Source organism: Antechinus flavipes, chromosome 1, assembly GCF_016432865.1.
Source record: "Antechinus flavipes isolate AdamAnt ecotype Samford, QLD, Australia chromosome 1, AdamAnt_v2, whole genome shotgun sequence".
NCBI classification, from domain to species: Eukaryota; Metazoa; Chordata; class Mammalia; order Dasyuromorphia; family Dasyuridae; genus Antechinus; species Antechinus flavipes.
Window position 1 is genome coordinate 115,845,065 of NC_067398.1, and position 14,239 is coordinate 115,859,303.

Here is a 14,239-nt window from a genome sequence, read left to right on the forward strand (position 1 = left end):
CTTATATCTTAAAGAGGCCTCTGATAAGAAGAAAGTCCCTCAAATCTTCATAACAGCATTTTTTGTGATAGTAAAGAAGTAAAAACAATGTAAATGCCCATTGATTGGGGAACAGCTAAACAAATGCCAGTACATGAATGTAATGGAATATAATTGTGCTATTAAGATATAATTAAGATGAATACAAAGAAGAATGGAAAGATTGTTATGAACTATTACTGAAAGAATCAAAGGCAAGAAAACAATATACAAAATGATTACAGTAATATAAAAAGAAATATAAAAAAATAAAAAATATAAAAATATAAAAAGAATATAAATATATGTAAAAGAATATAAAAATATAAAAAGAAACATTTCATCTTCCAAAAAATTAAAGAATTAAAAACGAATGTCACAAAATTACAAATAAGAAGCATGGCTCCAAAGAAAATATATCCATCCCAGCCCTTTGCAGAGGTGGGAGGTTGGTTCACAAGTACATTATGTACTACACATATTTTGAAACCTTTGTAATATAATGATAACTTTTGCTAATATGTCTCTCTCTCTTTCTTCCCTTTCTCCTCTCCCTCCCTCCCTCCTTCCCTTTCTCTCTCCTTCTCCCTTCCTTTCCTTTCTTCCTTTCAAAATATTATATGAAAATGGGAGAGATAGTGGGGACATTTTTGGTAATTAAAAAAACCACTAAGACGGCAATAAAAAAATTACTGAAAAAATAAAATATAACACAAATACACTAGAGAATTATGAAACAAAGTAATATTTGAGGAATGAGGTTACTGAAAAGCTTTCTGAAGGAAAACAGTATTTGAATTAGATTTTTTAAAAATTTAAAAGAATGGGAAATAATTATTCAATAGGCAAAGTGGAAGAAAGAAAGTGTATAATGTTTGGGTCATAGCTTTCTTTCCAAATTATGTTTAGGATTTCAAGGAAATGAATGTAATTCCTTTGGTCATCAGTGAAAGACAAGATACATACACTGTCATTTCCACAGTTAGTCAATTTGTTCAGAAAGAAGGATACTAGTGGGACGGGTACAGAGGTCTCTGAGGACCTTATACTCTTTGGTTGTAGTGAGAGCATTGAAAGGTTCACAGGATCCATTATGGACATCTGAGGAGTATGAAAAAGAATGAGGTTCTCAGGATGGTTCAAAAACTACTACATAATTATATATTTAGAATTGGAAGGGACAAAAAACACCATCTAGTTCAGATCCACCACTTACCCATTTTCTCCCAAGGAAATGTTACAAAATAACATAGAACTCAAAGTGGGTAAAAGACAAGTCATAAAGCTCAAGCATTTGATTTTCAAAAGACCCAAGTGTTTTTTTTTCCCCTTTTAAAATCAGGTTTCTGTTGATACAGAACAGTAAATCCTCTCACTTACTTGAAAGCACTGCTGTGAAGGTCCCTCTGAAGTTCTCCTTGCCATCTTGCTCGGCCTAACCTTTCCAAAATACAGTAGGAAAAGTCTGGGAGTTTTAAATCGGGATCTCCTTCTAAGCCTATTAAGGCCCTGTAACGCATATCTTGGGAGGCAACAATGATCAGTTTCTTTCCCCATCTGCAAATCAGAAACAACCAAGAAAGGGAAGAAGAGTTATAAGTTTGTTTGTTTTTTTTTTTTAAATTTGCTTTGGAAGTTATTAAAAATATTAATTTCTAACTGCATTATGTAGATGCACCACTTTTCACTTTCCATTTTGTTTTCTACTGTTAAGCTTCCAGGGTCTCTCTCCTCTTCAGATTAACATAATTTAAGTTTTAATATCTTGATTTGCTTAAAGCTGCATTATGACTTTGGGAACAGCCTATACATATCATATTGCCTCTCTATGCCAGAAAATAATAGCTCTTGTTAATTTAGAAAAAAAAAATCCTAAAATGCTACAATAATTAAGTCATTATTTATGATCTTTCTGAAAACTCTTTTTGGAACAGTTGAATCAGAAATTCAAATAGTATTATTTCCTTAGTTAAGATTCCATAACTATAACTTCACTCTTTACTAATGTATCTTGGCACAAATATAAAACTAACAACTTCAGTCTATAAACTGTTACTCCAGAACTTAATGCCATATAAGGACATTGTATCTCCTCTTCCTAATCTTACTTGAACCATATGAGAACATTATTTTGCTGAATGAATAAATTTTACCAAGAACCCATGTACATGTACAACTTTTTTTTTAAATGGCCTGCATAATCTTCTGATCTTGAAAAAGAAAATCTGATAATTTACTTATTTAGTTATTAATAATTTACTTATTCCTACTCTGTTTGCCTTTATGTTCCACTATCTATCATGTAAATTGTAGACATTTATGTTTACTGTCCCTTACTGCTTGTCTTGACTAACCTCCCTACTTTTTCCAATTGCCAAAGTGATCTTGTTCTTCTTCTTTTTTTTTATTGCATAGGTAAAATTTTATTATTGACAATATTCAAACTGTTTAAATCAGAGATGATAGAGCTTTAATTACAAAGATTTTCTTGAAAGGTAAGGAAAAAACCTTCATGTATGGCATATAATTCTCTCTCTTTTTTTCTTTTTACTTTTTTATTGAATTTTATTTTCAAAACATATGCAAGGATAATTTTTCAACAATGACCCTTAAAAAACCTCGTGTTCCAATTTTTCCCTCCCTTCCTCCTAGCCCCTCCCCTAGATGGCATTTATTTCAATATATGTTAAACATGGTAAAAATATATGTTAAATCCAATATAGACATACATATTTATACAATTATCTTGCTGCACAAGAAAAATCAGATCAAAAAGTTTAAAAAAATGAGGAAGAAAATATAATTCAAGCAAACCACAAAAGAATGAAAATGCTATGTTGTGATCCATCCTCAGTTCCTATAGTCCTCGCTCTGGATGTAGATGGCTCTCATCATCACAAGATCACTGGAATTGGCCTGAATCATTTCACTGTTAGAAAGAGCCACGCCCATCAGAATTGATCATCATATAATCTTGTTGTTACCATGTATAATTATCTCCTGGTTCTGCTCTTTTCACTTTCTATCAGTTCATGTAAGTTTCTCTAGGCCTCTCTGAAATCACCGTGCAGGTAGTTTTTTACAGAACAATAAAATTCCAAAACATTCATATTCCATAACTTATTTAGTCAATCTCCAACTGATGGGCATTCACTCAGTTTCCAGTTTCTTGCTACTACAAAAAGGGCTACAAACATTTTTGCACATGTGGGTCCCTTTCTCTCCTTTAAAATCTCTTCAAAGTGATATTCTTAAAGCACAGATCTAACTATGTCAATCCTCTGTTTCTTAAGTTCCAGTGGCTCCCTATTGCCACTATGATTAAAAAAAAAATTCTTGTTTGGAATTTAAAGGTCTTCATAACTCAGTGCTTGCCATGTACATTTTCTACTCTAGGACAGGTACATTTGCTTTTGTTCTACTTTTCTGAAACACTTCATCTTCCATAGCAATGCCTTTCACTGACTATGCCCCAAATCTAGAATGCATTCTTTTCTCTCTGCCTCAGAGGTTTTTTCTGATGCCTTGAACTGCTAGTGCTCCTCCCTCATTTTGTATTTATTTAATAGATAATTTTATGTGCATTTATATGTTATTTCCCCAAAAAGGATATGAGCTCCTTGAGGAAAAGGAATATTTTCCTTTTATTTTTTCATTTTCAGGACCTAGTATAGACAAAGCTTAATAAATCCTTGCTGGCTGATTCATACTCTACCCCTGTCTCTTATTCTTCACCCACAGCATATACTGCACACGACTTAGTTTTTCTTTTTTCCTATGCTGGTCTTGCTTGTTTCTTCCTCCTTGATACCTTTTCTAAGCAAGGAGAAAAAAAACTTCATTGTCACACCTGATTCAACCTCACAATTACACTATCCTTCACTTACATATTTATCAGTGGCTTATAAATACTCATATATTTAATAGCACATTGCTTATCCTTTCTTTATTACTTTGCTGATTTAAGTTATAAAAATCTTTGAAGGAGTTGCACATTTTATTGATTTGTACCCCCAAACCTATTACCACTGGACCTATTAAAAACTGGCATTCTATAAATGTTCACTGGCTTGGAAAAAGCTCATATAAATATAAGAAGCTTGAGAGATAGAGGCATATATTGGGCAAGAGATGGGGGAGATTGTTCAGTGGGTTAGGGGACTGTTTTTATTGCCTAGATTTGATTATTAACCTTTGGTAGGCTAATACAAACGTTTCTCTTAATGAACTATTTGACAATTCAATAACTACTGTTAAACACAATTTACTAATGAAAAAAGAAGAGTACACTGAGAATTGGAAATCCTCGGATTTAATTCTGGCTCTGCCATTAGTTTATTTCATGACCCCAGGTATGCCACTTTTCTCTGGGCCTCAGGGTTCCTTGTTTGTAAAATGATGGAGTTTGGTCAAAACAATTTTTAAGTCCCATTTCTGCTCCAACATCCTACAGTACTATAACATAGTTCAGTTATATAATACTAAAATCAAAAATAGTGCTGGGAGCATGGGAAATGGGAACTGAACTAATGGAGGGGTAAGGGTGGGTATATGAACCTTTGGAGACTTCTTCAGTTCAAATCTACTTTCATGGGTGGGGGGCTATCTCTATTCTATTTCACTAATATGTCAATTTTTTTGTTTTTTTTTTTCGGGGGGGGAGAGGCTAGGGAAAGATAGGTACCCCAATATACTATTGGTAGAGTTGTGAATGTATTCATTTTTTGGAAATTTATTTGAAATTAAGGGCAACTAGGTGTTGCAGGGGATAGAGGGCCAGGATTGGAGTTAGGAATTCCTGAATTCAAATCTGGTCTCAGATACTTACTAGCTGTATGACCTTGGACAAATGACTTAACTGTTTGCCAGTTCCTTCATCTGTAAAAAGATCTGGAGATAGAAATAGCAAACCACTCTAGTATCTTTGGCAAGAAAATTTCCAAAGGGGTGCTAAAGAGTTGTATATTACTGAACAACAACTAATTTGGAATTATGCTAAATATGTGACTAAAATGTCCATAACCTTTGATCAAGTCATGGACCACAAAGAAATCAAAGATAGAAAGAAAGATTCATAACAAAAATATTCATAGGAGGACTTTTTCTGTGGTAACATTCAAGCAGAAACCAATCAGATGTCCCTACTGACTGAGGAATGGTGAATTGATTTATGGCACCAAAATATGTTTACCAAGCCATAAAAAATGAAGAATTCAGAGAAACACCAAAAATGCTTTTGTGACCTTATTCAAAATGAAATGAACAGAACCAGGAAAACAAGATATATATATATAGTTATACATATACATATATATATAATTATATATATACAGTGCATACAATGCACTAGATACAATGCAGATATAAAGAATAAAACAATGAAATGAAATGATGCATAAATGTAATGACCAGTTTGGCCCCAGAGAACAGCTAGAAAAATCCTTCTCCTCCTCCCTTATCTCCCTCCCTCTTTCCCTCTCTCTTCCTCTTGTTAAAAAATCCTCAATGATCTTAAAGAAGGGAAAGGGACCTGAATGTGCAAAGATGTTTGTGGCAGCCCTCTTTATAGTGGCCAGAAACTGGAAATTGAGTGGATGCCCATCAATTGGAGAATGGCTGAATAAATTGTGGTATATGAATATTATGGAATATTATTGTTTGGTAAAAAATGACCAACAGGATGATTTCAGAAAGACCTGGAGAGACTTAAATGAACTGATGCTGAGTGAAATGAGCAGGACCAGGAGATCATTATATACTTCAACAACAATACTATATGATGATCAATTCTGATGGACCTGGCCATCTTCAGCAATGAGATGAACCAAATCAGTTCCAATGGAGCAGTAATGAAGTGAACCAGCAAAATAACAGTTTGGACATGTATACTTATTTTATATTTAATTTATACTTTAACATATTTAACATGTATTGGTCATCCTGCCATCTAGGGCAGGGGGTACGGAGAAGGAGGGGAAAAATTGGAACAAAAGGTTTGGCAATTGTCAATGCTATAAAATTACCCATGCATATAAACTTGTAAATAAAAAGCTATTTAAAAAAAAAAAGAAGATATACTAGATGGTATGAAGTTACATTTGAATATAAATGGAAAAACTGGGCTTATATCCTGATTAAACAAGTTATTTAAAAAAAAATAAGACAGAACAGTTAAATGAATGCATGCTTTAAAAAACCAAAAAATAAAAAATTCCAATTAAACAGTAAAGCAGAAACTAAAAATGAATGAAGAAATAAAACAAAATAAAAACAAAAACAAAAGCCAACAATACTGAATCAATAAATAAAACTAGAAGCTACTAGGGGAAAGGAGCTATTAAAATCAAGCTTGATTAAAAAATACTTGTTGAATTATTGACTAAAAATCTTTCTTGGGACTTTCAATTATTGTGATATCATAAAACCAGCTTTCCCACAAAAAATCCTAGAAATATTTATGAAAATGGGTCAACTGATAAAGAAATTAAAAAAAAAAAACTAAGCCAACAGTGAATTACTGGCCAACTAGATACTTGGCACAAGCATTTGTTTTTAATGTTAAAATATATTCACAAAGTCAAAACTTCCTCACAACAAAAATGAGCAAACTGACCAAACTTAGATAGCTTACCTCTCATAAGCTTCAATTACTGTACAACGGGGCTGCAAAGATTCTGTCCTTATCTGATCAGTAACATCTATTCTCTTATCAAAATACTGACATGAGCCCTGTATGCCATCCTTATTGTCCAAGATCATATGGATGGGATAAACATCTTCTAAAGGGACTGGATCTCTCCTTGATTCCAGAATTCCAGTTTCAAAGTCAATTTCTTCGTATCTAAAATGAAAACACAAATAATAAACCATGCTGATTTTCAGGAAACAAACTCTCAATGAACAAAGGAGAACAAGCAGATCAATCAATAAGCATTCTGTACTTCCGTGCTAGGGAAGACAAAGATAAAACAGCCTTATTCTTAAGAAATTTATATTTTATCAATGCAGACATTTGTCTATACAAAATATATATGTACAAAATAAATTTGGTCATTTAAGAAAGCAGAACATGAACAATTAGAGGAATCAGAAAGGCTTTTCTGTAGAAGATATTTGAGTTCAATTTGGAAGTAAGGGAGACAAGGCAAAAATGAAAAAGTGTACTCCAAGACTGGCTATGGGATTGTCTAATAAAAAGATATGACTATGGAGAAGAAAGTATAACATATGAGGAATAGGAAAGACCAATTTGTTGACTATGTAGACTAGGAATGGAATTAGTACATAATGAGGCCATCAATGTGGAACTGAGTAGGGGAAAGATAAGGTCATGACATGACAACAACCATGGTAAGACCAAAACTATTGGCAGCTATATGGTCAACTAGAAGCTTAAAGTGGGGAAACAGTCTAGACAAGAGAGCTGTCTTAAGATGCTGACTTTGTGAACAATAATAAGAGGATAAATGGAAGATATATAGTAGAACTCAGAAGAGACTCATCTGCATTTTAAGATCTGAGAGTCATTTGAATAAAGATGATAAATTTAAATTATTCAATTTTCCAAGTTGTCTCAGGTACATACTATTTTCTTTTTTTTTTTTTTTTTCTATTTTTTTTTTTTTTTTTTTTTTTTTATAATAAATTTTATTTTATTTAATAATAACTTCGCATTGACAGAATCCATGCCAGGATAATTTCTACACGACATTATCCCTTGCAATCACTTATGTTTCGTTTTTTCCCCCTCCCTCCCTCCTCCCCCCCCCCAGGATGGCAGGCAGTCCTATATATGCTAAACATGTTGCAGTATATCCTAGATACAATACATATTTGCAGAACCAAACAGTTCTCTTGTTGCACAGGGAGAATTGGATTCAGAAGGTAAAAATAACTCGGGAAGAAAATCAAAAATGCAAATAGTTCACATTCATTTCCCAGTATTCCTTCTTTGGGTGTAGCTGTTTCTGTCCATCATTTCTCCAATGAAACTCAGTTAAGTCTCTTTGTCAGAGAAATCCACTTCCATCAGAATACATCCTCATACAATATCGTTGTCGAAGTGTATAATGATCTCCTGGTTCTGCTCATCTCACTTAGCATCAGTCCATGTAGGTCTCTCCAAGCCTCTCTGTATTCATCCTGCTGGTCATTCCTTACAGAGCAATAATATTCCATAACATTCATATACCACAATTTACCCAGCCATTCTCCAATTGATGGGCATCCATTCATTTTCCAGTTTCTAGCCACTACAAACAGGGCTGCTACAAACATTTTGGCACATACAGGTCCCCTTCCCTTTTTTAGTATCTCTTTGGGGTATAAGCCCAATAGAAACACTGTTGGATCAAAGGGTATGCACAGTTTGATAACTTTTTGGGCATAATTCCAGATCGCTCTCCAGAATGGCTGGATTCGTTCACAACTCCACCAACAATGCATCAATGTCCCCGTTTTCCCGCATCCCCTCCAACATTCATCATTGTTTTTTCCTGTCATCTTAGCCAATCTGACAGGAGTGTAGTGATATCTCAGAGTTGTCTTAATTTGCATTTCTCTGATCAATAGTGATTTGGAACACTCTTTCATGTGAGTGGTAATAGTTTCAATTTCTTCATCTGAAAATTGTCTGTTCATATCCTTTGACCATTTATCAATTGGAGAATGGCTTGATTTTTTATAAATTTGAGTCAGTTCTCTATATATTTTGGAAATGAGGCCTTTATCAGAACCTTTAATTGTAAAGATGTTTTCCCAGTTAGTTACTTCCCTACTAATCTTGTTTGCATTCGTTCTGTTTGTACAAAGGCTTTTTAATTTGATATAATCAAAATTTTCTATTTTGTGATTGGTAATGGTCTCTAGTTCATCTTTGGTCACAAATTTCTTTCTCCTCCACAAGTCTGAGAGATAAACTATCCTATGTTCCTCTAATTTATTTATAATCTCGTTCTTTATGCCTAGGTCATGGACCCATTTTGATCTTATCTTGGTATGTGGTGTTAAGTGTGGGTCCTTGCCTAATTTCTGCCATACTAATTTCCAGTTATCCCAGCAGTTTTTATCAAATAATGAAATCTTATCCCAAAATTTAGAATCTTTGGGTTTGTCAAACACTAGATTGCTATAGTTGACTATTCTGTCTTGTGAACCTAACCTTTTCCACTGATCAACTAATCTATTTCTAAGCCAATACCAGATGGTTTTGGTGACTGCTGCTTTATAATATAATTTTAGATCGGTACAGCTAGACCACCTTCATTTGATTTTTTTTTCATTAATTCCCTTGAGATTCTCGACTTTTTATTGTTCCATATGAATTTTGTTGTTATTTTTTCTAAATCATTAAAATATTTTCTTGGAAGTCTGATTGGTATAGCACTAAATAAATAGATTAGTTTAGGGAGTATTGTCATCTTTATTATATTTGCTCGGCCTATCCAAGAGCACTTAATATTTTTCCAATTATTTAAGTCTGACTTTATTTGTGTGAAAACTTTTTTGTAATTTTGCTCATATAATTCCTGACTTTCCTTTGGTAGGTAGATTCCCAAATATTTTATGCTATCAACAGTTATTTTGAATGGAATTTCTCTTTGTATCTCTTGCTCTTGGATTTTGTTGGTGGTGTATAAGAATGCTGAGGATTTATGGGGATTTATTTTGTATCCTGCTACTTTGCTAAAATTATGAATTATTTCTAATAGCTTTTTAGTAGAATCTCTGGGGTTTTCTAGGTATACCATCATATCATCTGCAAAGAGTGATAGTTTGGTTTCCTCATTGCCTACTCTAATTCCTTTAATCTCTTTCTCGACTCTTATTGCAGAGGCCAGTGTTTCTAATACAATATTGAATAATAATGGTGATAGTGGGCAACCTTGCTTCACTCCAGATCTTACCGGGAAAGGTTCCAGTTTTTCCCCATTGCATATGATGCTTACTGAAGGTTTAAAATATATGCTCCTAACTATTTTAAGGAAAAGTCCTTTTATTCCTATGCTCTCAAGTGTTTTTATTAGGAATGGCTGTTGGATTTTATCAAATGCTTTTTCTGCATCTATTGAAATGATCATATGGTTTTTGTTTGGTTGGTTGTTGATATAGTCAATTATGTTAATAGTTTTCCTAATATTGAACCAGCCCTGCATTCCTGGTATAAATCCTACTTGGTCATAGTGTATTATCCTGGGGATGATTTTCTGTAATCTTTTTGCTAATATTTTATTTAAGATTTTAGCATCAATATTCATTAGGGAGATTGGTCTATAATTTTCTTTCTCTGTTTTCAGCCTACCTGGTTTAGGTATCAGTACCATATCTGTGTCATAAAAGGAGTTTGGTAGGACTCCTTCAATCCCTACTTCTTCAAATAGTTTATTTAGCATTGGAGTTAATTGATCTTTAAATGTTTGATAGAATTCAGATGTAAATCCATCTGGTCCTGGGGTTTTTTTCTTAGGGAGTTGATTGATAGTTTGTTCTATTTCTTTTTCTGAGATAGGAGTGTTTAGGATATTTACTTCTTCCTCTGTTAGTTTAGGTAAGCTATATTTTTGGAGGTATTCTTCTATTTCATTTAAGTTGTCGAATTTATTGGCGTAAAGTTGGGCAAAGTAACTCCTAATTATTGCTCTAATTTCCTCTTCGTTAGTGGTGAGTTCTCCCTTTTCATTTTTAAGACTAACAATTTGATTTTCCTCTTTCCTTTTTTTAATCAGATTTACTAAGGGTTTGTCTATTTTGTTGGTTTTTTCATAGAACCAACTCTTAGTTTTATTAATCAATTCAATAGTTTTTTTACTTTCAATTTTATTGATCTCTCCTTTTATTTTTTGAATTTCAAGTTTAGTGTTTGATTGGGGGTTTTTAATTTGTTCCTTTTCTAGCATTTTTAGTTGCAAGCCCAATTCATTGACCTTCTCTTTCTCTATTTTATACAAATAGGCCTCTAGAGATATGAGATTTCCCCTTATTACCGCTTTGGCTGCATCCCATACATTTTGGTATGATGTCTCATTATTATCATTTTCTTGGATGAAGTTATTAATTATGTCTATAATTTGCTGTTTCACCCAATCATTCTTTAGTATGAGATTATTTAGTTTCCAATTATTTTTTGGTCTACTTTCCTGTGGCTTTTTATTGAATGTAATTTTCAATGCATCATGGTCTGAAAAGGATGCATTCACTATTTCTGCCTTACTGCATTTGAGTTTGAGGTTTTTATGTCCTAATATATGATCAATTTTTGTATAAGTTCCATGAACTGCTGAAAAGAAGGTGTACTCCTTTCTGTCCCCATTACATTTTCTCCAGAGATCTATCATATCTAATTTTTCTAGTATTCTATTTATCTCTTTGACTTCTTTCTTATTTATTTTGTGGTTTGATTTATCTAATTCTGAGAGTGCAAGGTTGAGATCTCCCACTATTAAGTTTTACTGTCTATTTCTTCTTGCAGCTCTCTTAATTTCTCTTTTAGGAATTTAGATGCTACACTACTTGGTGCATATATATTTAATATAGATAGTTCTTCATTATTCATTCTACCCTTTAGCAAGATATAGTGCCCTTCCTTATCTCTTTTGATTAGATCAATTTTTGCTTTAGCTTGATCTGAGATCAGGATGGCTACCCCTGCTTTTTTGGCTTCACCTGAAGCATAGTAGATTTTGCTCCAACCTTTTACCTTTAACCTGCATGTATCACCCCGCTTCAGGTGTGTTTCCTGTATACAACATATTGTAGGATTCTGGCTTTTAATCCATTCTGCTAACCGCTTCCTCTTTATAGAGGAGTTTACCCCGTTCACATTTATGGTTAAAATGACCAATTCTGTATTACTTGCCATCTTGTTAACCCCGGTTTATGCTTTTCTCCCTTCTTACTCCCTTACCCCCTCCCTTACCCCCCTTCCCAGTATTAAGCTTGTGAGCTCCCCTTGCTTCTCACAGCCCTCCCTTTTTCAGTATCCCTCCCCCCCCTTAGAGTTCCCCCCCCCCAACTTACCCCTTTCCCTCCCAGTTACCGTATTCCCTTCCACTTAGCTTATTCCTTCCTTTTTCACTTTTCCCTTCTCACTTTTCAATGAGGTGGGAGAAGTTTCACCATAGAATGAATATGTCTAAAATTCTTCTCTTACTGCCAATTCTGAAAGCAGTAAAATACTCACTATTTTCATTCCTCTCCATTCTTTCTCTCAGATTTACTAGGTTTTCTTTGCCTCTTCATGAAATGTAGTACCCCCACTTTCCCTTTTTTCTAGTACAATGTCCTTTCCACAACTAGTTTCTAGAACAAGGTATACATGTATTCTTTATACATCTTTACAGCCGAAATATAGTTCCCAAGATTAATCTTTACCTTTTTAGATTTCTCTTGAGTTCTGTGCTTGTAGATCAAATTTTTTGTTAAGTTCTGGCTTTTTCATCAGAAATAGATGAAATTCGCTTATTTCGTTGAATGTCCATCTTCTTCCCTGGAAAAAGATGCTCAATCTCGCTGGGTAAGTTATTTTTGGTTGCATACCAAGTTCCTTAGCCTTTCGGAATATCATATTCCAGGCCCTTCGATCCTTTAATGTGGATGCTGCCAGATCCTGGGTGATCCTTATTGTGGCTCCTTGATACTTGAATTGGGTTTTTCTAGCCGCTTGCAGTATTTTTTCCTTTGCCTGAGGGTTCTGGCATTTGGCCACTATATTCCTTGGTGTTTTGATTTTAGGATCCCTTTCAGTAGGGGATCGATGAATTCTTTCAATGTCTATTTTACCTTCTGTTTCTATGACTTCTGGGCAGTTCTCTTTGATAATTTCCTGGAAGATAGTGTTCAGGCTTTTTTTTTCATCATACTTTTCTGGAAGTCCGATGATTCTCAGGTTGTCTCTCCTGGATCTGTTTTCCAGGTCTGTTGTCTTCCCCAGAAGGTATTTCACATCCTTTTCCATTGTTTGATTTTTTTGGATTTGCTTGACTGATTCTTCTTGTCTCCTCGAGTCATTCAATTCCAATTGTTCGACCCTGATTTTCAGTGAGGTATTTTCTTCACTCACTTTTTTAAGATCTTTTTCTAATTGTCCAATTGAGTTCTTTTGTTCTGTGGAATTTTTTTCCATTTCGCCAATTTTGTTTTTTAGAGAGCTGTTTTCTGTTTCCAGTTCACTAATCCTATTTTTCAAGGATTTGGTTTCTTTATCCACTCTCTCTTTAACTGACTTCTCCAGGCTCTTTTGCCAAGCCTCCCTCTCCTTTTTCAGAGCCTCCCTCTCCTTTTCCCATTTTTCTTCTAGCTCCCTTGTGAGAGCCTTTTTAATTTCCTCCATGAGATTCATCTGTGCTGAGGGACATAAGGTCTCTTCCTTCGGGGATTCACCTGGGGACTGTTTGTTTTTAGTCTCCTCAGGGTTTGGAGTCTGCTCTTTATCTGTATAAAAGCTGTCCAGGGTTAAATTCTTTTTCAGTTTCTTGCTCATTCTGTCTATTTATCAAAGACAAACTATCAAAGAAACAGAAGGAAAAAAAACCCCTTGAATGGAGGCTGCTTTCTTTGGGGGAGGGGCAGGGTATTCGTGAGGCACAGGTCCTACTGTGCTATGGCGCCTGCGCACTGAGATCCGAGCGCTCTGAGATCCGAGCGGGCTAAGACACTGTGGGGGAGGGGTGGCCAGGTCCCGAGAAACTCCAGCTGCTTGGGATTGTATTCTTCACCCCCGGTGTTTTTAGCTTCTCTGCTGGGCTGCTGACTTGCTCCTATAGCAAAGCTCTCACCGCAGAGCTCACGGCTGCGATCGCGTCCTACCCCCTCTCCGCTCCACCCGGTTCTGAGCTGCTATCTGTGCTTTGGTTGCCGCTGCTGCCCGCAGACTGCTTCCAAATACCGTCCCCGCCCTCGCGCAAAAACAGACCTTTCTTGACGAGTCTCAAGGATGGTTTCTCTTGGTAAGTAATTGTATGGTTTTTTTTTCAGTCGAGCATTAATTCAGAGGCATGAAATGAAATGAATAGTGAGAGAAAAACACGGAGATTACACAGAAGTGTATTTCCCCTCCGCCATCTTGGCCGGAAGTCCCAGGTACATACTATTTTCAAAGGCAAGTCTACTCCAGCAGAAACCACCTCTCTATTCTAGTAGCCGGCACAGTGATTTACATAAATTGGATACTTAATAATTCCTTGTTTAATTTAGTTGAGTCATGTATTCCCTCTCCAATTCACTA

The 14,239-nt window shown here is 34.8% G+C and overlaps 1 protein-coding gene across 1 annotated transcript in view; it reads right to left on the reverse strand.

The window, feature by feature from the left end:
- Positions 1 to 14,239, reverse strand: part of GTF3C1 (general transcription factor IIIC subunit 1) — a 135,650-nt gene that overhangs the window by 103,684 nt on the left and 17,727 nt on the right. The window contains exons 2-3 of the mRNA XM_051988276.1: positions 6,650 to 6,859; positions 1,399 to 1,575 (exon numbers count right to left, since the gene is read on the reverse strand). Of these exons, the coding sequence (XP_051844236.1) occupies positions 1,399 to 1,575; positions 6,650 to 6,859 (387 nt within the window). The remainder of the gene's footprint in view (positions 1 to 1,398; positions 1,576 to 6,649; positions 6,860 to 14,239) is intronic.